This window comes from Struthio camelus, chromosome 9 (genome assembly GCF_040807025.1).
Source record: "Struthio camelus isolate bStrCam1 chromosome 9, bStrCam1.hap1, whole genome shotgun sequence".
In the NCBI taxonomy this organism is placed as follows: Eukaryota; Metazoa; Chordata; class Aves; order Struthioniformes; family Struthionidae; genus Struthio; species Struthio camelus.
Window position 1 is genome coordinate 13,930,136 of NC_090950.1, and position 26,496 is coordinate 13,956,631.

General features: G+C 44.2%; 1 protein-coding gene across 1 annotated transcript in view; it reads right to left on the minus strand.

The window, feature by feature from the left end:
* IRS1 (insulin receptor substrate 1) overlaps window positions 1-24,081 on the minus strand; it is a 54,586-nt gene extending 30,505 nt beyond the window's left edge. Inside the window, exon 1 of the mRNA XM_068954299.1 lies at window positions 19,359-24,081. Coding sequence (XP_068810400.1) covers window positions 19,382-22,987 — 3,606 coding nt within the window. The 5' untranslated portion in view covers window positions 22,988-24,081 and the 3' untranslated portion in view covers window positions 19,359-19,381. The remainder of the gene's footprint in view (window positions 1-19,358) is intronic.
* Between the last annotated feature and the right edge of the window lie 2,415 nt (window positions 24,082-26,496).

Genomic DNA, 26,496 nt, shown 5'->3' on the forward strand with positions numbered 1-26,496 from the left:
AAATAAATAGATACAGCAGAGTACAGGGAAATATCAGCATAATATTTGTCAATAAGTCACGAGTGGCATGTGCAACAACATAACAAAGGCTGCAGCTGAGTTATTCCTCATTAATTAATGAACATACAGCTGCAATTGCATAACTGTTCAAAACTCTTCCTACATCCACATCGGAGAACTTTCTTCCGAACAACAAAGCTTCTTATCTTTAGTTATGCTTAGAGGACTTGTGTCTTAGAAGACACACAACTTTACAAGAGAGACTGCTTGGATTCAGTTTTGGGTGTTTTCTTTCTCCCACTTTTTTGAGTGGCCATCATCCTGCACAGAACAAAGCTTTAGAAATACATCTTCACTATTATAATGATACATCAGGTTAATATTTGGATGGCCAAATGATTAGCAATGGACTACAGTGGCAGGGCTTCTATAGTCCATTCCTTTGAGGCCAGAGGCCTTTGAGGATGTAGTAACAGATTCCAAACTCAGCCTGCTGAGCCCACTACAGAGGTGACAGTACTATCCGTCAATTATTCCAGACAAGAATTTCTAGTTTTTCATTTTAAGTAAAAACTGCATTAGGTAATGTTGGTCTTTGGGACGTGTTCTTTACTTGGCATTTCCTGAAAAGATTCAGATTTTTTTGTTGCTGTTCAAGTTCATTATTTTTTCCCTCCTCTATCTTTCTAGTCCTGAAACAGTACTACAGTGAAATCTTTATTGCTCCCTGTTTGAAAGAATGCCTTCCGTTTTAAGTATATCACCCTTTAAAACAACAATTAAACACACATTTGCACCTAACTTTCAAATAAGTAACAAGATAGTAAAAGGCCCAAACCAAAATATTTGCTTGTCGATCTTAGAAACAAAACCTAGAACCTGCTTTGTGGCATTAAAAAAAAAAAAATCCCTTCTCCTCCCTCTACCAAGCACTTTCAAAAATTTCAAATATTGTATTTGTTCTACTAGCTAACTGTTAAGGAAAGTTTAGTGTGACTGATTTCCCAAGGAGCAAGAGATTGTATGTTTCTGGTCTGACCCCAAGCACTTCAGAGAAGATAGATATCTTTTCAGGATAGCTATTCAGAAGAAAACAAATCAAAACAATAAAAATCACTACATAATTCAGCACAATCACTCCCATTTCTGTCAAGAGTTGGAATTTGTCCTAAAAAACCCTCCACAGCCAAAAGAGAAAAAAAAACCACTAGACTAATGAACACTCCTTAGAAGAAACTCAGGTTTCTAAACAAAGGTGCATAGTTTCAGATACTCTACAGTATCCCTGACCTAGCAGGGACAAGACCAAAGGAGAGACAAATACCCTTCTGGAGCAGGAACTGAAAGCCAGACAGGAAACCCTGAAGAGAGAGACAGGAAGAAGAAGAAGAAAGACTTTTATCATAAAGGATGGAATGTTGCTGCTTAATGTCAAAAGAGTTTGTTCATTTACTTTTTACACCAAAATGTCCTGCAGAAGTCTCACATCCAGACACCAGAATGAGAAAGTTTCTATAAGGTAGGAAAAGATCTAACCTCTTCCACTTCATGCAATGAGTAAAGTGCCAGGAGGCACAGTTAACTGTCCTGTCCCAGTGAAATAAGCACTGTGAAAAATGAATGAAAATGTTACAGGGATAATAAAATCATAGTTTCAGGTCAAATATGGCAACGCAAGCCAGTACTGCGGCTGCTGCCTTAAATAATCCTATCTACTTCGCATATCCCCTACCACACACAACATCCCCTCCTTTGCCCAAGTACAAGGGACTCTGTAGCAGCATGGTGAACTGGATGTGAATTAAAACTTTATTTCTCCCCTCCCCTAACTAGGTTAGTTTTAACCTGGATTAGGTCCCTGATCTAGCTGCTTACTCAGCTACATGGAATGCTTGTACTCAAATGAAAGAGGTAACAACATGGCAGCAGGTGTAAGAATACTTCTTTGAGCAGCAATGACAGTCTAAAAAGTAGCCATGAAACTATGGTGTACAAGTATGCCTGAAATCTAGTGCATATAGTCATATACAAGTTCCACCCATGCTCTCAATTGAGAAGAGTACAAACTCTCTTGTCCAGAGGCTGTTCAGAGACATTCATGTAATTGCACCTGCTCTAACAACACTTTCTTCTTCTTTGACATGATGTCTATCAAAGAACTTAAAAAAAGAAGCAGTCCTCCAGAGGAGGGGAGCTCCTCTAAACAATGCAGATAAGCAGCACAGGGGGGAAAAAAAGGCACAAATCAAGTAGAAAATAATGAAATTTGGAACAGAGGAAGGGAGTTGATCTCTTGACTACCATTTAGACAAAGGAGAGATCTAATTGAGAAAAGGTTTCAAAAGCATACAAGCAATTTATTTTTGATGCAGTGGAGAAAATAAGCCATCAATGCACTGTAAAAGGAGAACAAATACATTGGCAAATAGGCTAAGAAAACGATCTTCCCAATAACATATTGGGCAGGATTAGGTGAAAGAAAATTCAGTAAGTCAAGGCCAAAAAATAGCAGATAGTATTTACTTCAAAATACAACATTCTGGACAAGAGCTGAACTGGAAAGGTGGCAAGAAGAGGCCAGCCCTTAAATACTATAATTCACAGAATTTACATATGCACCTGGAGGAATAGGCCCAAAGCAAAGATGCTATGTTCAGATTAGCAGCCGAATTCAAACACAGGACTGTAATGTCATACACAATGATCAAAAAGGTAAAGGTCTTATAGAAAGGAAGGAAGGGGAAAGATCTCACTTAGTCATATGGAACTTGAGCTGATGACTACACCTTGTATAACAGTTCATACCTGCAGCCCACGTAAGTAAACAGTCACTGAACCTACTCTAGTTAAAATTATACCCAGTTGTAAAAAGACTAATCTGCTACAAAATGTCTCTGCCTCTTCTCCAAAGGGCAAGGGATTAATATTTAGCTTTATCCCATGGTTTTCTGTTGCCTAGACCAATCACTATTATGCATGGCACTAAAACACTGACTTGTTTTAATTCATACTTTTTGTTTCTCTGCGCAAGTTTGTACATAGGCCAGCCCTTAACATCACAGAATTTTTCTTGCTTAATCAAAGTCTTGCGTGTGAGGACACTGACGCACAATAACTTGGGGCTATTCAGCCAAATCAGAACACCTTATATTCAAACAGAAATGTATAAAACAGATTTTACATATCTATGACATACATATCAGAAAAAATATTTGCAGATAATTTTCATTTCAAATCTATGATTACCCTTTTTCTCCAGAAAACAATATTCTTGAGCAGATTAATTCAAACATCACAAAGCACATAACTCACTATAATACATACACACACTTCTGTAGGAGAGATCTACTTAAAAAAAAAAAAAAAGCTCAATAATCAGCTTTTAAACACTGATAAAGAACTCTTGAAAAAAGAGCATTTCCAGACATACAGCAGCACTATAGCATTGCATACTCTATCCACACCCATCTACTCTGTCTATACTACCGAGAAAACTCAGTTCCACTAAAGTAAATGGAAGTTTTGTTACCAAATTCTTAAAGGTTAGAATTCCTCCACAGTGCACAAACACATCAAAGTCATCTATTCCTGCTGCCTTCAGGATAATAGTGCAAAGGACAACCTTGCTTCAAAATTTAACTGCAATAAAGAGAAATCACAACTGAGCTTTATTTCCTAAGGCACTGAAATTTCAACCGCAAACAGATCCAGAAGGCAACTGCGGACGCAAGGAAGAAAACCTGTGGAGACCAGTCTCCCCGAGCAGAAGGCAAAGCTGCTGCAAGTGCTGAATGTCTGGGCTGGACTGGCCCTTCGAAAGGGGATTCCACTGCACAACATAACTGAACTGAGCTTGCACTGAACATCTGAAACAATACGCTGAACATTTTGGTCCTGCTTTTCTAATTTTTAGTTTCCATACTGTTACTAATAATAAACCACCAGATGGCAAACTAAAATTGAGTGCTGCATGACCTTCACTCGCTGTAGTAGAACGAACTTGGGGGAATCCTGTCAGAGACAGACAAACACATTGACTAGAAGGTGCCAAAATATCTGCGCTGCCAGAGTCCCTTAAGGTGGAAAGAAACTACTCATCTATCTGGACTGGTGGATTTCCATGAGTCTGTGGAGAAGAGGTAAATATACTAAACACAGTTAAGTTTTAAGTTCATGAAAAATGAAATCTAAGTTTCTTTTTTACAAAAATGCAAAAAAGATGTGCCTGTGTTTTTTCATGGTTTTAGGAAACATCCACGACACACCTTTATAAAAAAAAAGGGGAGGAGGGGGATAAATAACTAAAGTTCCCTCACTTCCATGCTCAGAAAATAGTCATTGTTTGGATGAGCCCCTAAATTAATTTCAGCTGTAGAGAAAATGACTCATTAAATAGAACAATCAAAAATCTCACTGGAGAGAGGGGGAGGAGGAGGAGGTAAGGAGGAACTTTAACCTTCCCCCACCAAATAAATGACACAGTAGTATTAAAAAAAAAAAAAAAAGAAATGTAATAACACTTCTTAATACAGGCTTAAAATAGAAAGTTAAAGAGAACTAAAGGAAAGAAAAGTCAAGCTACAGATGATTCTTGTAGTTCTTGGAGCGCTGTATTCTCTAAACCATAGTCAAAATACATCTGGAAACATTCCATGGAGCAGAAAAACAGAGCTATCTTTAAGAGGTAGTTACTTCCTAAAGCTGGTCATAATGTTAGAAGTTCATTAAATAGTTAAAAGCACATTTTGTTTTTACAGTTATACATCTGCTGGACAATATCCATTGCATTTTTATATTATACCACAGAGGTCAACAGACAAATTTTTTTTTTAGTTTTTTGGATTTTTTTAATAAAAGATGAAAACGTTTTTCCATAGACTTACCTGTTCTGCTACTATATCAGTAGAAAATGTTTCAGGGACACTGATGCTTCTATCATAGTTTACTACTTATTGAATCCTCCTCTGCAATCACTAAGTTTGAACTAGAATTGGGTCCAGAAAAATGGAAACCCTGGCAGTTTCTCATCTGACATCTTGAAGAACCATAGCAGAAGGTCTGAAAGACAGCCATATAAAGCCAGGACATATATTTTTCCTTTCCATCTGAAGAAGTTTTTTTAACTTATGGCTTTATTTAAACTAGAAAGACTAATTTGTCTCTGTGTTTTTTGGGGTGAAGGTTTGTTTGAAAAAGATGACAGACAGCTATACCCATACAAATCCTAAAGCAGTGGATGCAGCTTTGCCAATGAAAGATGCCTTTTCTTGTATATAGCTTACCTTCTTTATTTTTTAATTGAACCAAAACAGGCCATAATGGACAAGTGCTTTTCAAAAAGCATAAATGCACCTATACTGCATTCATACTTTAAAGTGGTACACTGAGAAACAGCTGAAGTGGCAAACCTGTTTTGGTAACACCAGATGTTCTAATCCAGCACATCTGTGACACCAGCAAAGGCTTCTCAGACTGAACGACTGGAGGTACAGTTGGTTTTGGCCAATGAAAGTATTGTTACAATCATTCACACAAGAGTCAAGATTGTATCTCACTAAAGGGCACAGCTTCACAGAAATCGTGCAGGCAGCAACGAGAGGATGGTCTTATTTTAAGCTGATGGGGAAACAGCACCCTGCTTTCAGCTCCTTAAGTGGAATAAGTGCTGGTACTCACCACTTTCCTTTACAGCCTTAAAACTGTGATCCACACCTGGATGAACTTACCATATCTAAAGACTGAGATCAGAGACAATCATAACAGAGTAAATAGTAAAAGTCCCAAGTACGACTGTAACACACGCAGATAAGAAAGCCACAGACTTGAGAACAGGGAGCTGCATTACTCCTAACTTCGCTCACACACACATACAAAACACTTCTAGAATTTACACTGAAGATCAGTAATGAGCTAACAAAACAGTGCATCAGTTAAAGATTCAAACAGGGTTGCAAAGCTACAGAAACAATATGAGTCCTATACACAAAAGCTATGATTAAGTGTATTATAGTAGTGTTTATTCTGAACACTAAGCATACAGCAATACTACTAATCATCTATGGCTTTTACCCGTTTCTTCAACTTATATTGAAAAGCTATAAAACGTGACCCAAATCCATAAAGCACAATTAACATCACAGGAGTTATTTGCTAAAGAAATAAAAGCTGATGAGCTACTGTTACTAACATACAGGTTAAAAAGCTTGCATCAAAACAGACCAAATGTCCTATCAATCTTCAGGAGAAGAATTTTTGGAAAAGATGAAATACCCAGGGTAGGAGATAAATTAGATGCTGAATTATAGATCATTTTGTAATACTTTAGAACTAACTCATTAGTATAGCCAATTAAAATTAACAATGACTTGCAATTAATTCAAGCAGAACACTGTAGTAACAACTTACAAGAGGAAAAAAGTTTAAAGGGACACATTCTAAAATGAGGCATGTTACCCTAGTCCCATTGACTGCAAGCAGGCTATGGCAACTCACATCAATTGAAGATCCCCTTCCATCCCCTGCCAAAGATGAGAAATATTTCATAGCACTGTCATATGCAGAAGGAACACCATTCAAACCTTCCTTCAATATATATTTACACAAATATTACCAACATCTTATACTATTTTTCTCCCTCTAACAATTCTTGGTACATCATTGCCTTTCAGTGTTTCAATTTCTAAAAAGTTATCAGCAAACTGATAACGTTTCATAACTAACTTCATTTATACCTATGTTGAACATTCTGTAATGGCCTATGAAGCTAAGAGACTATGAATCGTCCAAGCCATTAAAGCGCAATTACCTCCACTGAAATGTGAGCTTCCAAGCTTTATTCTAATTTCCTCTTCTGCTCACTCATTCCTTGTACCCCTTCCCACACAACTTTGCCTTCTCTAACCCTGTGAAACAACTCTGATGACCCAAAAACTGGCTGTCCAGCTCATTCAGTTTGCCTCTTGCTCATCTCTCTGAATAGGCTAAATCACCTTTTCTCTGTACTTGTGGTTTTATCCTTTTCTCTCAGGCTCCCAGGCTCTTAGCATTTCATGTGCTGGCTGCTCCCCCTCCTCCTCCAGTTCACACAAGGTCCCTTAACCAGGTCTTCTCTCTGGCTACACTTTATTCCTGCATGACTGTTTCAGTTCAAATACATTTAATTATCATGTATATACTGACACTTGACTTCACAGTGGATTAATTCAAATTAAAGTGATTATAATAATCAAATTTAAATTAGCAAATGAGGAAACTTATCTTTTTACGTTCTTAATGGTCATTCTCAAAGAGTGATAACCACTACACCATGCTGATTTCCAATATAACCTTTTAATTTCGCACTCTGTATAGTCTCCTAGTTAAACAATACTATTAGCATATGTTTATGCATATTCTTGACATATTATTTATAACCAGTATAAGTCACCATTTACTAGATGGTTGAATTTATATTCATGACTTGTCAAGCTGCATCCGAACAGCAGTCAGGATGAAACCTTGAAACGTTCTGCATTTAGTTATCAGTTAAGTAAAAAAAATAAACAAATATCCTGAATATATAAGGAAGTCATTTAATAAACTTCGCATTTAATTTCAATTTATTTTTAAAAAGCCTCATCTTTATTTAGTAGATGAAATTAACTAGGCTTGGTTACTAAGGACTTCAAAATTTCAGATTTAGTAGAGCTCACTTTTATCCTCTTCTTTTCCTGAAAGACTGGAGGAAATCCGTTTTCCCACCTTTTCAGTTTCAACTGATCTTGCTCAACTTTGAATAGACTATTTGTGTAATTAGACTATTCATATACCAAAATGAAAATAAGTTTCCCTGTGTATCTCCCGAAGGGGCTGCTGTTCTCAAAACAAGGTTTTAGCACCCCAAACCCGGATTCTGGATACTTTACCAATCACGTCCACTAGAGTAATGGTTTTATTTCCTTTAAATATTCCTATTCCTTTAAATAAATGGTTACATTCACTGAGTAGTTCTTACTTTAGATAATATTAATACATTAAAGCACATTTAGTTTTGAATATAGTTTTATTTTTGAGAAAACATTACAAAAAGTAATTCAACCTGAGCTAACCTGCTTTCCCAACCTCAACTTGCCTTTCCCTCCAGGGATGTTCTACACCATCACCTCGAGGTCAAAAGAGAATTTTAGAGAAATGTAAATATTTATTCGCTTCCTGGGAAAGCACTACATAGAGAGGAGGTGGGGGGGAGGGGGCAAGGAATAGACATATAGAGAATTACGTTAGCATAATTAGAGAGTTTTATTAAGCTGGCAAACCTGTGTAGGCAGTCCCTTTGCTCTGAAGGGTATTCCTATTTAAAAATACACACTCCAACTTCCAGGGCCTTCCTGCTGAAGAAACATCTCAACACCACCACCCAATTAGATCAAATTGGGTGGCTCCCGTTTTTGTTGTGTGCATGATAATACAAAGACTCTCCAAGTTCCTGCTCAACAAAGACTTGTGTGAAACAGGCTTTGAAGACACAATAACATTCCTCCTGCAGAGTTTCAAGCCCTGAGGCTAAAAGCACCAAATAACTATTCATTCTTCCATCTTGAGACACATTCCTAACCCAGTTCAAAGGCCTGAAAAAACATGCCCTAGCTACATGCCTGCACACCTTCTGAAGGGCTTTTCCCTTGTATTAGAACTTGCTAGATACAGAAGTTTCATGCAGAAAATGAGGTGCATTTGAGAGTTTGTCTCATTTTTTAAGAATTATTACACTGTTGAAAGTATTCAAGTCTGTCTTTATATATAATTTCATCAGCTGCAGTAATCCATTTAAGACTAAAATTTCATCATTTACATGTTTAAACTACAATTTAGTACCCAGTGAGCCAATGTTAACAGACATACTAGTTCTTTTAAGTTTTGCCCCTGAGAACCAAAAGTGGGTGGAGGAAATGCATACAGCAGTTGCAGAAGCAACAGGGAAGGTTTGCAGCTGCCCTGTTTCCATCACTGCTTTTTTCTATGTAGTTTCATCCACCTCTGTTTTCATCTCAAACTGATAAGATGGATGTAAATCACTTGTGACTATCCCACCCATATCAAGGTATTCAAGGAATTAAATAACATTCAACATCCTCTTCACCAGATGACTATAAAGTCAACGAAATACACCATTATTTCCAAAATAGTGATACTAGAACAAAGATAAACTTTCAATAAGAAAAATATTTGAAGTTTTCAACCTACAGTCTCCTAAATGAACTAAATTCCTCATTATAGGTTTTATTTTGTTATTTCTCAGAAATCTGAACGCCGGTATGTGCAAAATGGGGAAATAAAAACAGCTACTAAATAACTAGCAAGCCTAACGGTAATTACCATTTTTGTATAGGTATGGATCAACCTACTTGATTTCTGAAGATGAAGTTCCGCAAGGTGGGCTGGCCAAGTCAAATTCTCTGCTTCCATCAAATGAGACAATCCTGCCTGTCAGCCTCAGGCACTCTCCCCCATTAACACTGCTTTTGCACTGGTTCCTGTGTCTATCTGACCTGTCACATGCCAGTTTAGCTCACTACATCAGCAGAAAAGTAACTCTGAAAGATGCAAGCGTTATTGGTTTATGTTTGCCTTCCCAGAACCAGTGCAAGAGAAACAGCCGGAGCATTCAGATGAGAGCAAATAAAGCTGAGGTGAGACCACCTTTTTCAGAAAAGCCAGCTGTTAAATCTACCAAAACATCTTGCAGAACCACACCCTAGATATACCAGACAGCCTGCTTTTTGAGATTCCTGAACCACAGTGGGTAGTAAGCTTCATTTGTTTGTAATTTTTTTCAGTACACTTAAACTTTAGAAATGCTAGGGTTTCCTTCCCTGTGCTTCGCTTTACAAATGTGATCAAGCAGTGAACTATTAAGTATTCATGCACTTTCCTTTAATTTCTAAGAACAACAAATATTTATTATTCTGCAATTTAGTTACCATTAGTAGGAAAAAAAAAAAAAATCAACTTTGTTCTGCAATGCAGACAATTAAAAATGGACCAACTCCTAAAAATATCAGTTCACTGCAAAACAAGAAGGGAAGGGTGTACTGTGCCTGTGCTTTGCAAGCAGAGCAGTCAGAAGGAGAAATAGTAGAAATAACAAGAGACAAGCTTTCCACTTTTAACAAAGCAGTTGCTATCCAAAATGCATTTTGACCTTCATAAGGATTTCAATTAGTCACTTTCATTTTCACCAAATGAAAATAGTTCAGTTTAAAATTTACTTTGTCATTACAAAAAGGGGAGCATTAATCATTTTTTCCTTCATGTAGCCATCACACAGATCTTAATTTCCTCCAAAACAATATATTATTTGTGCATTTTGGTTTATCGTACTTCCAAGATTTATTTAAATTTTCCAGGTAAGCTTAGTTGTCCTACCTCCTTCAACTACTAAGCAAGTTGGGCTACCTGCTACCTGCTGTTGCCATACTATAAAAGGAAATATCCTTGAGTATATACACCAAAGTAGAAAATAAGTAAGAGAACATTGACTTAATCTCAATTGATTAAACAACCTGTTAGTTTATTTCCCCATTATTCCATAGAATTCTGCCTCATAAATGTTGTATTATACTTTTTTACAAATTCCAAATATTTGCTATTTCAATCAGGAATTATTGGAAAAGAATCAGTAATTGTGATGGCACAAACTTATCTGAAGAAAGAAAATTAATCACATCTTTCAGACACAGTTCTGCCAATGTCTCTCCATCATTTACATATAGTGACTGCAAGAGTCAAAAGTAGAACAGTGGCCTTCATTTCAGCAGAAAATATAGAGCAGAAGCTCCCAAACTTAGTTTCTCTGGACATCATCGTTAGAGAAGGAGAGATACGTTGTACTGTGCTAGGGAAGGCAGCAAATATTATCAGCCTTACGTCGTGATACACAGAGGCACAGTAAAAAAACCTTCTGCTGTGTCTATATCTCCTTCAGGAGAAGGAAGACTAGCTTTTTTTTTTTTTTTTTTTTAAACTATCACTATGAGGGGCCTAGCATATAATATAAAAGTTAGCTTGTTTCCTGTTGGCTGGGGTTAAAAAAATCCTTTTCTAACATAGTAATCTTCTCTTTAAGATGAAGGCCAGCTATTCTGACATCAGAAGAGGTCAGTGTTAAACACGGAAGTTACCACTAACATACAGATCACTGACTTAATCTCCTCAACTCCAGTTTTTTGTTCCTTCAGGAAACAATTCCATTGAAGAAAAGCTTCCTTATAGAGATTAGTTATGTATTTTATTAAGTAGTAAAGCCTGCTTAAGGGGTTCCTTCCCCTAACTTGTGTCTGAACAATTATTTGTGCACCAAACTGAGAACTAGATCATTGAAATGGGACAAGAATCAAGATAAGAAAAAAAAAAAAAAACCAGATGTTTGTTCTTGAAATTCAGTAGTTCAAAGAAAGCTTGTCAAATGCATAGACGCCATAGTGACTTTTAAATACTAAACCTACACAGATTGGAAAGAAAGAAAGAAAAAAAAAATCACAGTATAGTAAATCAAAGTTGCTCCCAACCTACTTCTTTATATCTTATATCAATTAGACCATACAAATGTACAAGAACACTTCAACGGTTCTACCAGCTGTAAAGACTACAACATAATTCCATTCTTTCTGAAATGTATCTTATCTGAAGATACACAAAAGATGTATGCATGTCCCCAGCTCCCAAATAAATGGAATTTTACAGTACTTGACAAAATGCATACAGGCAAGTCTTGCCACCACAAGAAGAATGATGCACGTCATCTTACAGCTCAAGTAGCTGGATATCAGATCTTTTAACTAGAATCCCAAATTATTACCAACTGTTCAACACAAACTTTCACTATCCCACCTACCTGATCAAAAACTACTCTGAAGAAAATACAATTTGCAATTACCCAAGGTTAAACATCTAATAATAGTCTTCAGAAAACCTGACCTAAATATGTCAAGCATGATCAGAGAGATGTGTATCAAGGTATCTTTTAGTTAGTTAAGAGTGCCAGGTCTATTTAAATCTCCTTTTTTCTGTTCACACCTTGTTTTTTGTTATATTTCCACCATTTCTGTGAGCAGATAGTAAAGCTGTTAAACTTGAGAATCTTCTTGAAACTACTGACGTCTTTCCTTTGCTACCTTCATCTCATAAATTCAGACTAATAGATTATAACCATCATGATCACCGTTTATCAAAAACACATATGATATAAAAATGGAATTAATGCTATTCACTTTGATGAACGGGTATGCTAGCAAATCATATTACCTACAGAAGACCACAAGCCAACTTTTGGCATTCTGACAAATTGGGATTTTAGTTGTATTAGTTAATAATATATTTATCTTGCAGGTCTTTCCACAAAATGAAAACCAGAAAATCTGCTGTCAGTTTTGCTGTTACTGCTGAAATTTTCTGTTACAAGATCTTCCTTAATCAAATAGTTTTATGGGAATCCATATTTATTAATCCATAAGACAAATAATGAAACCAGTGAACCTCATTTTTAATCAGATTTATAACAACTGTCTCCGTAGTACGGCAAAAAGAACAAAATAGTGCAGTTAAAAATTTGTATGAACATGTTTTTGTAAAATATATAGAGAAAGGAAAACTAAGACTTTCAGTGCTTAATAATTCACTCATTCTTATTCATCTTGTACTTAATTTAGATTCCTACCTGTGGTTTACTGCTGTGGTTGTGACAGGGATGTTACAAGACAAAGAAGTCAGGATAGAAGAGCTGGAGGCAAAAATCTCGCTTACCTTAGCAATGCACATCTTCCTATTTAGGTCATCAGAATATCCAAACGATGTTAAAAAAAAATCTGGTCAAGAGTAAGGGCCACACACACTTTCTAAACAAAATATCTGTCTCAAAATATCCCAGTAATAAAGAATGAAAGAAAAATGCAGAAGTAAAAACACCTTCGGAAAACCGTGTAAACATGCTACAGAAGCACTTCTAGAATAAACTCACTGCATATATCCAAGCTCTTTACATTTATTTATACACATCCTCAAACTTGTACATACCACCACACCAATCCCCTTCAGATCACTAGTACCTTGTAATTCGCGCCATCCACATCCTTATGCCACGGTTTCCCTGGGTCCCCTAAGTCATGTCAATGTTTCCTTTCCATCTCCCTCCCATAGCAGAGTTTCCATAATGCTTGCCCAGTTAGTACTTCTAATTCTCAAATGTCAGCATCAGGGGTCCTGTGAACAGCCTCCCGCCCTTCTCTTCTACCTTTTAAGTCCTGCATTTCAAAATTCTGTCAATCAAATGTAAAAATTAGTTTAGAATGAAACTTGGCAAAAATATTAAATCCAGCATCTAATTAGTTTTAGAAAAGAATATCTATCACTCTTCTATATCACTGGACACTAAAAAAAGCTAGCTTACATTCACTAGTGACTCTGTGTGCAAAAAGTCACTTGTAAAATAATCAGTACTGAACATTTCCACTTTCAAACCTTCAATAAATTGGGGGGGGGGGGGGAAGGGGCAAAGATCTGCTTTAACTAACATTATTATGTAGTTGCAGCAACCTGTTCAAAAGAATACTTGAGTACATCTCAGTTTCAGTATCTGCACTCATATTTTTTATAAAGTCTTTATAAACTCTTAAGTCCTGATGAGTATCAAAATTTCAGCTATCATAAAGCATTTGTGAAGCAACACAACATACTAAGGATGTTGCTCAAATAACATTCCTACTCTACAGCTGCTTCCTGTATTTTACTTAAGAGTTGTAATTCTCTATTTAAGAGTATTATCTAAGGAAACATACAATCTCTCCACAGTTGTTAGTCTAAAAAAAAAAAAAAAAAAAAAAAAGAGCCTCATCCTTGCCCTGTAATGCCCTGTTTCATTTTCAAATTTAAATCACATTCAGAAACCAGTTAAACATTGACTATATATGAAACCTATGTGCAAAAGTAGTCTGGATAGTACTGTATTATCTACCATTTTGATTTATGAACCGCATAGTTCCAATTTTTTAAGTGAGGAAAACAAAAAGGAAGTCTCAAGAAACCTGCTATTAAAAAAATCAAGGAAAAAAACAATACTACAGTTAAATGTCTGCTGTAGCTAGATTAAAGGAACCTGTCCAGTCTAAATTACAAATAGATATCTATATATATTCAAAAAACAAACATAAATTATAAGCTTGTGGTTTTGTTAAATAGGAGAACTGCAAATATTCATCTATATGGAGACACAGGCTCAGTTTCGGCAAATATTTAAGCAGGTGGAAAAACTGGTGCATCCATATTGCAAGAAATGCGCTGTTTTATCCACAGTAACAGCCACAGAGCATGAAAATCTTTCATAACTTACTGGTGTTTGTGTTGGTGCTAACCCCAAACTCCATAAACTTCTGTTATTTCAGTTCTGGAAACAACTTTCATTCCCCCCAAGAAATTTAGTTTAATTGTACATAAGTTGTTTTGGTGATTTCTGAGTTTCAAGTGTTCCACCTTACGTTTTTAACATGAGGAAACAAGACCAGCTATAGAAACTTATTATTAAAAAAAATTAAAAAGAAAACACCACCCCATCAAAAAAGTTTCAGGTATAGTATACAAGAATTGCATGAGCAGAATAATTCCATTTACCATATTTTCAAGAAGGTGTAAGAGAAAATTGTAGCTTTTGGCCTCTGTAGTCCTTTGTTTTAACTGGAGACAGACAAAAGGCATAATGAGTTTATAGATATCACTGTACTTTATTCCATTTTCTTTCATCACCAACAAAAAAAAAAATCACTTAGGTATTGGGTAAAATAGGCATTATTAAAGCTGCAAGTGAGCCAAGTTACCACTTGCTTACACTACACATATTCTATCCACTGTTATTAGCACTCACTTTTACAAGTTCTCAGACTCATCAACGAAATGAAAATAAGGCAGGGGAATAATGTTTCTGCTTTGAAGCTGCAGAGATCAAAACCACATACCTGGATTCATTTGACCATCCTGCTACAGCCTTTCCTGTTCCTCCAAAGCCAACCTTTAACAGCTGCCTTTTGGGAATATTTTGCAACTGTGTACTCAGAACACAAGGTATCAGCTGTTTATCTTCAAAACCCTTCTAATTCTAGGAGGTTTCTTTTCTCATAACAACCCCAAAAGCAGGTAAGAAGCACATCCACAACATCTGCTCATACATGGAAGATCCTAAGCAGGTGGAAAATTAATTACACCAACACTGTGCTTTCCCTTCTCTAGTTATAACCTCAGTTTCGTCATGTTAGTTTTCCAGCATTATTTGGCCACTACAGCAATGTAGCCTTCTAACGACAGCATAAAAGTGCATCTATCATAGGATCCAAGTGCCAAACAGCCTCCAGCTTGACACACACAATACCCAGTTCTGTGAAGTAGATGGAAGCAAAAACATCAAATACAAAAAGTATGCAAGGCAATATTAAAACTGCTGCACTTTTAAAAGGATGAAAGAGCGCTAGAAAAGCTAGGACAGGGCCAGCCGTTAGGAAAAAGCCAAGAACACACAACAGGAAAAGCAATAAGATTTGAGAGTGCAGAGAAATGCTGTGAGTGCAAGAGATTTTTTTTTTTTTAAACTAAATGTGGAAATTAAGGTGATTATTTCAAGCAGTATGTTCAATCTTCGATGAAATTGCATGACTTGAAAGAGGTTAAAAATACTCAAGAATGTAATGCCTGAGCAACTCTGGGGGGTTTTACGGGTAGGGATAGGGCAGGGGAGTAGGGAAAAGGAGAGAAGCTAGTTTGCAGCAAAGCAGCAAGAGTTATTTTACCCACTAGGAGATGGATAGGAAACATTTGAGGTCTTTTTCTTGCAGTTGGGAACAAGAAAAAGTCCAAAATGGATAAAACAAGCTATCCAAATTGTTTTGACTTTCAGGGGAGTGGAAGGCTTCCCTACTTGGGGGGGGGGGGGGGGAAGAGGAGAAAAAAAAAAAGGCACTTGTAGCCCTTTTGCCGATTCTGAGACTAAACGCATGGACAGTAACGAGATCTCAATCACTAAAGAAATTGAGAGTAAAGGGAAGGTACTTTAAAAGTGCCCCTTTCCCTGTCCCTTATTGATATCTGCATCTTCTCCCTCCCCCATGTCCAGATGTTCTCTCCTCTCTGCTGTACCTAGAGATATATCAAGCAGCTTTTTCCTTTCTCTACCATATTGCTCAGACACCTACAAGAAAAACAACAAAAGCAGTCTCTCTATTCTCAGCTACTGCCCCAACAGCCTCACCTGACAGGAGGAGCACCTGGTGAAGTTGACTGAGGCTGAGAGAGAGCCCGCTCAGCTGTTTGTTGGGAATGGCATGCAAAGCTTTAAGGGACTGAAGCACACTCACTGCACGTGGAATTTTCAAGAGAATGGTTTAACTTAAGGTGCCCAAACAACTTTGTCAGGCATCTGCAAACAGGCTATTCGTAGGCCTATAAATCATTCACCTCTAGGGAGGTTTTCTCAAGAAGGGTATAAGGCATATCCTACACTAGGCCAATTCCCTTGCCAAACTTGAGTTTCATCTCCAAAGCAAAAAAAACTTGTGAATTTGTCAAAAACAGCTGTAAAATGGTCTGTCTATCATGGGGGGTGGGGGGGGAGGGAACGTGTTATTTTTCCTTAACAGTCTTAACAAAGGATGAGCTAGTTGGGCCGAATTTTGTGGGGAAAGTATCAGCAAGAAATCCAGTATGACAAATAATTGGATCAAGGTTAATAGCTGGAAAAGGGTTAATATGTGGGAAAGCTACAAGCAATTAACAAAGGCTTAAAATGGAAACAGTTAGGGAACAAACAGGGGTAGAAACTCCCCATATGATTATAAACTGGCTCCCTTGCTCTGCCTCTCAGGAGGTGTTATACCTGCTTAGCCCAATCCTAATTTGGGGAAATAAGAAGAACTAACTTCAAATAGCAATTACTCTATTAGATGCTACCTTTCACAATGCTATGCTGAAAAACATCTGCATAATACTTTTCAGCATGCTCTAATGGTCTTCTATGGCCTGATCCTACACACAACAGCATAATCACAGTACCTACCTACCACCATGATGGAAAACTCTGCCACAGCTTTTATGTTCAACATGAGACACAGATTCAGTTAAAGTTGTCTACAGCAAAAGCAAACAGTGCTTGTATAAAATCTGTGTAAGCAAACTGTTATGACACTGCTCTCCCACAGACCTGCATTATCTTACTCTTGCACACGTTTACTGGTGTCACAGCGCATTTTCTCTCACACTTGCTTCCCCAATCTTAGCTCAGCTTAGGAAAAAAAAAAAAAAGTGATACTCCTACCAATGTGAGTTATAGCACAACACGTTGACTCTCTGGGGAAAATCCCCTCCCTAAAAGTTCAGAACAATAATAATACTGCCGCAGGCAGATAAGAATTCATAGGGTAATGGCAGCCATCACGAAGACAATCTAGGAAGCCTCTTGAAAGCACATCCCAGAACAGAGAAAGGGTGTGGCTGCTTAAATCTGTTAACAAAGCACTGTGACAGCCAGCACACTCCTGTCAGAAATTCATGCAAATAATTATTTCCTACCAGTTACCATGTGAAACAGACCAGCTATACCTGTGCCCATCTTAAATCTTCTCTTGAATTTTGAAATTAATCTAATAGACTAACACCTACATCGCATTGCTCTAACAGGCAACAGCAGCAAGTGCCAACTAGTGAATATAGAGAGATTGTTTTGCTTTTGTTCAGGTTATAAAAATGGAAAAGAGATCATACAATTCTAGGCATCTCACTGACATTCCCTCAGAGTTCTCCTGCACCAAATGAACAAGCAACACAAACAGTAACTTTATTGCACTTACAATGAAATAAAGTGTTACGAGAGTCATCCCCTAGGTTGTCATTGTATACATTCACTATAATAACCACTTACACTACTGTGATTGCTGCTGTTAAGTATGCAGAAAACTGCTAAAATCAGGAGTGTCATAATAAAATTAACAGAGTAGCTATCTAACAGTACTTATCTGCAACAAAACCTTCTTCATTCTTTTATGAAAAGACTCGTACACATGCACGCTGCACTTCACAAGTTTCTAAATAAGACATATTCAGTATGTGTTGCATTAAGTTTCTGCATAGCAGAAATATCAAACTGTTTGCAACAATGCTCCTACTCATCTTATGCTTCTAATCAAAATGCAACAACAGAAGTTTTTCCTAAATTATTTCTCCTTAAACTCTTCATTTTTAAAACATATCAATACTATCAGTGACAAAGCCACTGTTTATACCATTTCTTATACAACTTGCAATACAGTTGGGAGCAAAGAACAACTGTATTCAGTATCAGCCTAAACACAAGTTATAAAGTTTTGAAGACTTTGAAGTCTTTTTCAAACCAAAAGGACTTTGCAAACAAAATTGGATTAACACCCACCACAACCCCGTGAGGTAGATGACGTTAGCCCTATTTTACACATGGGAAAACACGAGCTGGAACGGTTAACTGCCTTAACCTTGGCGACAAGAGTCATGAAACCAGGATTAAAATGGGAGTTTCCAATTTGCAGCCCTACACTATAAGCTAATTCGCTCATATTTTCACATGTGCTTTTAAAGTACATATAATTCCAAACGTTAAACAAATGAGGTAACACAGTAACCACAAAATCGTATCCGTCTCAACAAGCACATTCAAGTACGTTTTGTAAACAATCTCACCACAACATTAGACAGATGAGACTCCAGCTGCTGAGGCAAGCTCACGTTTCTGAGCACCCAAATTTCAAGGACGCTGCGCTCTGTGATAATTTTGCTACTGAAACAGGCTGAAAACATTCAGGTCAAAACGAACAACCACATTAACCTCGCGTGTCACAGTCAGGGGTTAACGTGGCTGCGGTATTTCCCAAAGCATCTCCCACAGGAAGGGAACGTCTCGCATTGCGAGCCCATCGCACCTTACCACCGCTTGCGAATTAGAGGCTACAAAGGGGAACGCGCCACGACAACAAACAAACAAACAAACAAACAAACAAACATCACCGCACCAGTCTGACTAGAGCAACTTCCTGCCCGATGAACTGCCTCAAACCACCGCCGCTTCGACACCTCACGGCACCGCACTGCGTTCTCGTGAGCGGAGCGACGAGACAGCCCGCCGCGCTCTGACCACTTCCCCCACCCGGTTCGTTACAGAGGCACTCGGAGCCGTTAAACTTCCTCAGCTGCAGCTCCCGCCCCACCCCCACCGGCACGCGCGCGGGGAGCGGGACGCGGCGGGCGCCCCCCCCCCCCGCGCGCCGCCCCCGCCCCGGCCGACCGTTGGCCCGCGCGCGCGCGCGCGGCGGCGCGCTCACCTTGCCTGGCCGGCGGCCAGCTCCTACATCTCCTCCCGCTTCTGGAAGCTGATGCTGGCGTACGCGCTCAAGTCGTCGCTGGAGTGGCTGCTGCCGCGGGGCTGGCTGGCGGAGTTCGGCGGCGGCGGCTGCTTCCCCGCCAGCAGAGCGGCGCCCTCCGGGGGGGGATGGAGGTGGTGGTGGTGGTGGCGGCGGTGGCTGTTAAAATCCTTCACCAAGTCCAGGTCGATGTAGTTGAGGCCGTTCTCGAGGGCGGGCGCGGCCCCCGGCTCCCGCCGCGCGGCGGGGGCGCCCGCTGCCGCCGCCTCGGCCGGCCGCAGCCAGACGTTCTCGAAGGAGGCCGAGCTGTGGCGCTTCACCTCCTCGGCGCCCCCCGCGCCGCCGCCGGGGAACGGCGCGCCCGGGCCGCCGCTGCCCGCCGCCCCCCGGGCGGCGCTCGGCGTGGACGAGAAGGTCTCGGAGCTGTGCCGCCGCCGGCCGCCCTGCGGGTCGGCGCGGATCACTTTGGCACTCTGGTTGCGGCTGGGGCTGAGGCTGACGCGGGTGAAGGCGCTGCTCGCGCCGGGGCCCCCGAGCAGGGAGGAGGAGCGCGGCGGCGCCGCGGCCAGCTCGGCCGGCGGCCGCGGCAGCTCCGGCGAGGCCGGCGCGGGCTTCTCTGCGCCGGAGCGGCCCGCCCGCACGTCGGCGTAGTTGAGCAGGAGGGCCGGGGAGGACGGGGAAGGGCTGTCGGCGCAGTCCGAGCAGGAGCCCCCGGCGCCTCCCCCCAGCTGCATAGTCACGTAGTCCCGGACGCCGGGGGCCGCGCCTCGGCCGGGCCGCGCCGCGGGGGCCGCCCGCACGGCGGCGAAGCCGGCGGGGCAGGGGGCCCGCGGCGGCCCCAGGTCCATGTTCATGTACTCCTCGGCGCCCTCGTCCCCCGGCGGCGGCGGCGGCAGGCCCAGGCCCAGGGCGGCGGCGGGGAAGGCCGGCTTCTCGCCGGCGATGAACTCGATGTTCACGTACTCGCCGGGGCTCTTGGGCTCCGGGGGCAGGAGGAGCGGCGGCTGCTCCCGGGCCCGCGGCAGCGTGCTGGCCTTGGGGCCGCCCAGCGACAAGCGCGTGGGCCGCGCCAGGCGGCTCCTGGTCTGCACGGCCGTGTCCACCTTGCGCGGCGCCTGCGGCTGCGGGCCGCCCTCCGGGCCGCCGCCACCCCCGCCGCCCAGGCTGTCGCTGCTGGTGGACGAGGACGAGTCCTCGGCGGCGTAGAGGAGGCGGCCGGAGCTGAGGGCGATACGGGGCTGGGGGCTGCCCTCGTCGCCCCCCGCCGCCACCCCGCCGCCTCGCCGCTGCACGTGCTTGAAGGAGCGTGGCAGGGAGAAGTAGGAGTAGATGGGTTTGTGGTGGGGAGCGGCGGCAGCGGCGGCCTCCTCGGCGCCCGGCTGCCCCGGGCCCCCAAAGTAGCAGTCCGGTGGGGTGCTGGTGGTGGAGCCGCTGGCTGGGGACATGTTGATGTAGTCGCTGCCGCCGCAGGGGAGTTTCCCTTCATTGCTCTCCACCGAGAGCTTTGGGTGATGGCCAGCCCCGTTAGTCCAGATCTTGCCGTAGCCCGCAGGGCCGCCATCGGGCGAGTAGCTGCTGCTGGGGGACATCATCATGTAGCCGTTGGAGTCCACCATGGGTGGAGGGTGGCGGCCCCCTCTGCCAGGGTTGATGATCTGCTGCGGGGCTGACACGCTCTTAGGGCTCATGGGCATGTAGTCACCACCCTTGGGGGGCCCACCGCCACTGGGCACAGGGGCTACACCGGGAGACATTGGCATGTAGCCATCGTCCGTGTGCGGGGCAGAGTTGGTCCGATGGTGGCCGCTGTCCAGGTGGTGCATCTCCAGACACTCCTCAGGGTAGGAGTGCGTGGGCACAAAGGCCGAGTGCCGGTAGGAGGACAGCCGGCTGCTGCCACAGGGATAAGAAGGCAGCATCTCCGTGTATTCCTCAATGGAGGCCACTGAAGACTGTGAGGGTGTCTTCTGGTGGGAGATGGTGGGTGAAGTGCCGGCAGAGTGAGTCCGTTTCCTGAATGCCTTCTCCAAGTCAGCAACCTCCTCACCACCACCTCGGGGACAGCATGGGGTGCCGGCATAGCGGGGCTGCTGCTGCGGATGGCAGGTGCGTGGGATGAAGTGGCCATTGGGGGCTGCCAGGCTACAGCAAGATGAGGTAGCCTTCCCCCCCATGCAGATGTAGTTGAGCTCTTCATCACCCCGAGCTGGTGGGGTGTGTCCCAATGAATCCGGGGTCACGCTGCGAAAAGAGCTGCGAAAGTCACATGGGCTAGAGCCATATTCATCAGAAGAAATAAATCCACCATCACTGGGGGAGCCGGAAACCGAAGCACTTGACCTGCGTGGAAAGAGGCAGTCCGAGGTGGAGCCATGGCCACTAGTGCTGCTGGATGACAGGCTAACTGGACTGGTGGCTGAAGGAGAACAGCGCGAGGAAGGCATCGGGATGGACCGGCTGTGGTTGAGCGGAGGATGGAGCCTGGAGTTGCCACGGTGTCGATGTGAATGGGTCCGGTTGGCACTGGGACTAACTGGGCTACCATCCACAGAGGCAGGCCTTGACATAGTGCCTTCCCCATCGCTTGATGCTCGAACCCGGAAAGAGCTGGGTTTGCCACCAGTACCTCCTCCGCCACCACCAGCAGGAGAGGTGGCGGTGACACTCTCAGTCCTGGACCGGCGACTGAGCCCCACTTGGCTGGGTGGAGGGTTGTTGATGTGGTGTCTGCTACGAAGGGGCACAGAGATGGGGTTGGAGCAGTTTGAGGAGGACTGGCTCTTGCTGCGGGGCCGGAATTCCTCGCTCATGGCTCGCATGGCCTCCAGGATGGTTTCATGCATGTTCTGTGCCACCACCGAGTCATCCACCTGCATCCAGAACTCGCCAGGCCCAGTCACAGCTGAGCGCCCCACCTCAATGAAGAAGAAGTTCTCAGAGTGACCACAGCGACGGATATTGAGCAGCTGCAGCACCACAGCAGCCGCATCTGAATTCAGCTTCACAAAGCTGATGGTCTTGTTAGTCAGGCACAGGCGGTAGATGCCAATCAGGTTCTTTGTCTGGCCTAGGCCCTTAGGCTTCAGAATTACTTGCCAAACTTCCTTAAAAGCCGGGCCAGGGGCTACCTCACCATAGTTGTCCTCACCTGCTTCCCCCAGTGCCACATTGCTGCCCCCAAAGGTGACATCGCTGTGGTGGTGGTGGTGGTGGTGATGGAGGTGGTGGTGGCCCTTGGCCCTGTTGTGCAGCTGCAGCAGTGCTTGGTACCAGCTCTCCTGTTCAGGCTCACTGTCAGCTGCAATGGCAAAGTGCTCGTCCTTGGTGTAGAGGGCCACCAGGTGCTTGTTCTTGGAGTCAGCCCGTTTGTTGATGTTGAAGCAGCTTTCTAGTGGGATGGAGCGCTTGGGAGCCCCTGACTTGTGTCTCCATTTCTTCTCGTTCTCGTAATACTCCAGCCGGGCGGGTCCTGACTCGCTGGCTGCCCTCAGCACGAAAAAGCGTTTATGCATGCTCTTGGGTTTGCGCAAGTAACCCACCTTTCTGACATCTGAGAAGAAGCCCTCGTTGTTATCTGTGGGGCTAGCCATGGTAAACGTCTGAGAGGTGATGTTACTGCTACTGCAGTTAGCAGTCCACAGGACCCCAAAACAGCCAAGCCAGCCAGAAAAAACAACCGCCTGAAATAAAATTCATGCAACAACAATTAAAAAAAGAAGCAAAATAGCTCAGGATCCCCTTTCGAAAACAGGACGGGAGAGAGACAGAAGCAGGGTGAGAGCAGCTGTTCAGTGGCAGAGGCAGCTTCCAGCACCAGATCAGAGTTTGTGTTGCTGTTTATGCCCAAATCGCCCTTAGATGGGTAAGCGCGTCCTTAAAAAGTCCAGTCCCAATCAGTCCAGACGAAAGTCTCGTCCCAGGAGCAGCCGCCGGGAAAGCGAAACACATCTTTCTCGTGTACGGGTCTTCCTCTGCAGACGGGAGCAGGAAGGGGTCCCCCTTCGCCGCTCCCCAACACCCCTTCCCTTCTCAAGTTTGCCTCTGTGAGTAGCAATTTCTGTTGCAGATTAGATATCCTCTTGGGGGCAGAGATTGTTTTGCAAAGTCCGGGGATTGCACCCAAAAATACACGCTTCTTTCTCTCCCTCTCCCCTCAAAAAAAAAAAAAAAAAAGACCAACCCCAAACACCCACAACACAACCCCCCCCCCCCTTCCCAAATATCAGCGCCGAGGTTGCTGCTGCTTCTCCCGCTGGTGCGTGCGGAGGAGGCTGGCGACCCCATTCAGTCCCATCTCGTTAGGCAGAGAAAGTGCCATTTCAACAGAAAACGCGACCAGGCAGCGGCAGGAGGGGAAGCAGCCCGAGCGGAGCAGGAACATCCTCTCTTCCTCCTCCTCTTCATTCCAGTCGGCAGCGCCTCAGCGGCCGGCGGCGGAGCCCCCTCCCGCGCCCCAGGCTGGCGGAGCAGCGGGCACCGCCGCGGCGACTCCCTCTCCGCCGGCTTCTTCCCGGACTTTCCCGCAGCCCCGCACCAAAACAGGCGGCGGGGGCCGCGCTCGCCGGTCCAGCCCCCTCCAGCCGCCGCCGCCGCCGCCGCTCGGGCTCGCTCCAAGCAGAACAACACGTGACGGCGCCAGTGCGTGGACCATCCCCGGAGCCGCCGCCGCCGCCGCCAGGCTCCCGGCCAGCCCAGCGCCGCGGCCCCGCGGCCCGCCCCACCCCGCCCCGGCCCCGCGGCCCGGCCCGCCGCTCCCCGCCCCGCCCTCCCCGCCCGCCCTCATTGAGCGCGGCCGCGGGGGCCGCCACCGCCGGGCCCGGCCCCGCGCCGCCCGCCGGGGGCCGCGCCCCCATTGGTGCCGCCGCCTGTCCGTCACGCCGAGGCCGGCAGAGGTGGGGGGGAGGGGGCGGCGCCCAGGCTAGGTTGAGGCGCGCTTCGTAGTAAGGAGGCGTAGACGCCATTCAGCGCCGTGTTATTTATAACCGCCGCCGGCAGCCTCCGCAGTGTGGCGGCTCCTCCGGCCCGGCGCTGCCCCCCTCGGCGGCGGGTCCGGGAGGGGGCTCCAGCGCCGCCCGCCCCTCCCCCCCCCCACCCCTCCGCCGCGGCCGTTGTCCCGCGCGGCGGGGCGGGCCCGAGCGCGGAGCCGCCGCCACGCGGGGCCGCGGCCGTTGCCCGCCGCCCCTCGCGGCAGGGCGCGGCGGCGCTGCTCCCGCCGGCTGCCCTGAGGGGGCCGGTGGCCAGGAGCGCGGCGCGGGGAGCGCCGCTTCCGGCTCCTACGTGGCCGCCGCCGGCGGTGCGGCGGTTCCCCGCGCGAGGGCCCGGCCCGCCGCCGAGCCGCGCTCCCTCACTGCCGGAAATGCACGTTCTGCCGCCTTGTTTAGTTTACTGCGGCATTGCCGAGCAGAGGTTCCCAGGTGGTTTGTTTTCCAGCGTAGTGTCAAGCGGTTAACTGTATTTCCCCCAATCATTATATGCTAAATTAAACTGAATATTCAGCGTGATTTGCAGTTTGCAGGGCTGAAACGTAGCGCGTGCGTAACTTTTATCTCGCTGTGAGAAACACGACAAGTGTTGCAAGCCAACGCTGAAAAATAAGTTGCTCAATGCTGCCATCTCCAGGACAGCTCAAAACGGGCCTCGCTCCTCTCCTAACTCCACGACGGGGGACTTCCTTGTGCCTTTTATCTTCTTCTTCTTCTTTTTTTATTCTTTTTCCTCCCCAGCGCCGAAGCAGCCTCGTTCGTTTCTCGTGGTGTGTGAATCCGTCTGTACCATACAGCGCGAGGGGCCTTGAGCGCGCCCGCCGCTGGCAGCGCCTTTACGGGGCGAGCTGCGGCAGTTAGGCCATTCCCCAGCTGGTGAGAGACGACAGCATGGTAACGATGCCCTTAGCTACTTTTAACGTTGAAACGCGATGCCAAGTTATGCTTTCGTTTGGATTTAGGTAAGGCCGAGCCGAACACATAAATTGGAGACTTTCGAAAACGCATCTGTGTGGCATGCGGAGTTTGATGTCGGGGAGATCGTGGTTGTACAGTTATTTGAGACTGCAAGGTAGTTGGTCAAAAGGTGAAAAATTCCCCTGAAACGTTTTCAGAAAAACGTGGAGAGCTAGGAGGGGACAAGAGGCAACGCTGCAAGCCACCACCTCTTTCAATCCTGTAAATAATGACACAAAATACAGCACCGCTTAAAGGTGTTTAGCAAATACGTGATGACAATTGGTAATGTAGGAGCAGAGTCTAGCTGGTAAGAAGCAAGGAGTTAGAAGGAATGATAATGAAAATCTGTACTGTAATAATAATCTACATTATAATCTCATTTTTTTCCTCCACATCATACTATAGTTTACCACGATAAAAACACGTTTCCATTAAAAATAAACCAGTTGATGCATACCTTGGGTTAAAGCATACTACAAACGAGAGGTATTTCTGTCTAGGAATAGAATGACAGGAAATTGCTTCCCCAGCCCAGGTCATGGAGCTGCTGGGATGCCGCTCCAGCCTTTAGGGAGTATTAAGATCGGCTCTCATGGCTGCTATTAATGGGGAGCTATGTGTGTTGGCAGCGGGCACCACCACCATATGTATGCATCGCACAGCACATACTAAAAAGGCAGTGTGCCTGTACATGCTAAGTCATCCGGTTGTGTGGCAAGCACGTAGCTCCTGAAGCTCCCTTCCTTATCCCTCCAGAGGCATGGGGATGCAGGTTTGTGCACCAAATGTGTGTAGCACTATCTGTTAATTAACCATTCTGCACACAGCATGTAAGGTTATTAAATAATAACTCATTGTATTTACTGTCCCGTTCTTTCCTTCCGAAAGATCCTGATGCATTTGGCAAGTGATATACTGACATGCACAACACCTGTGTAGAACGATCTTGTGGTGGAGGGTAATTTGATTTGCAGTGTGTTGCACAAGAGTGATTACAAACAGGGGTATCAGGGTAAAAGCAGGAGATGGTCCTGTCAACAGTATGTGGGCAGACAGCGTACTTAAATACGCTCTATTCGTCTTGGGTACATTCTTTTCAGTAATAACATAACTGATTTTGCAGACACAATGGAATTTGGTTCTTCTTAATCTGGTTT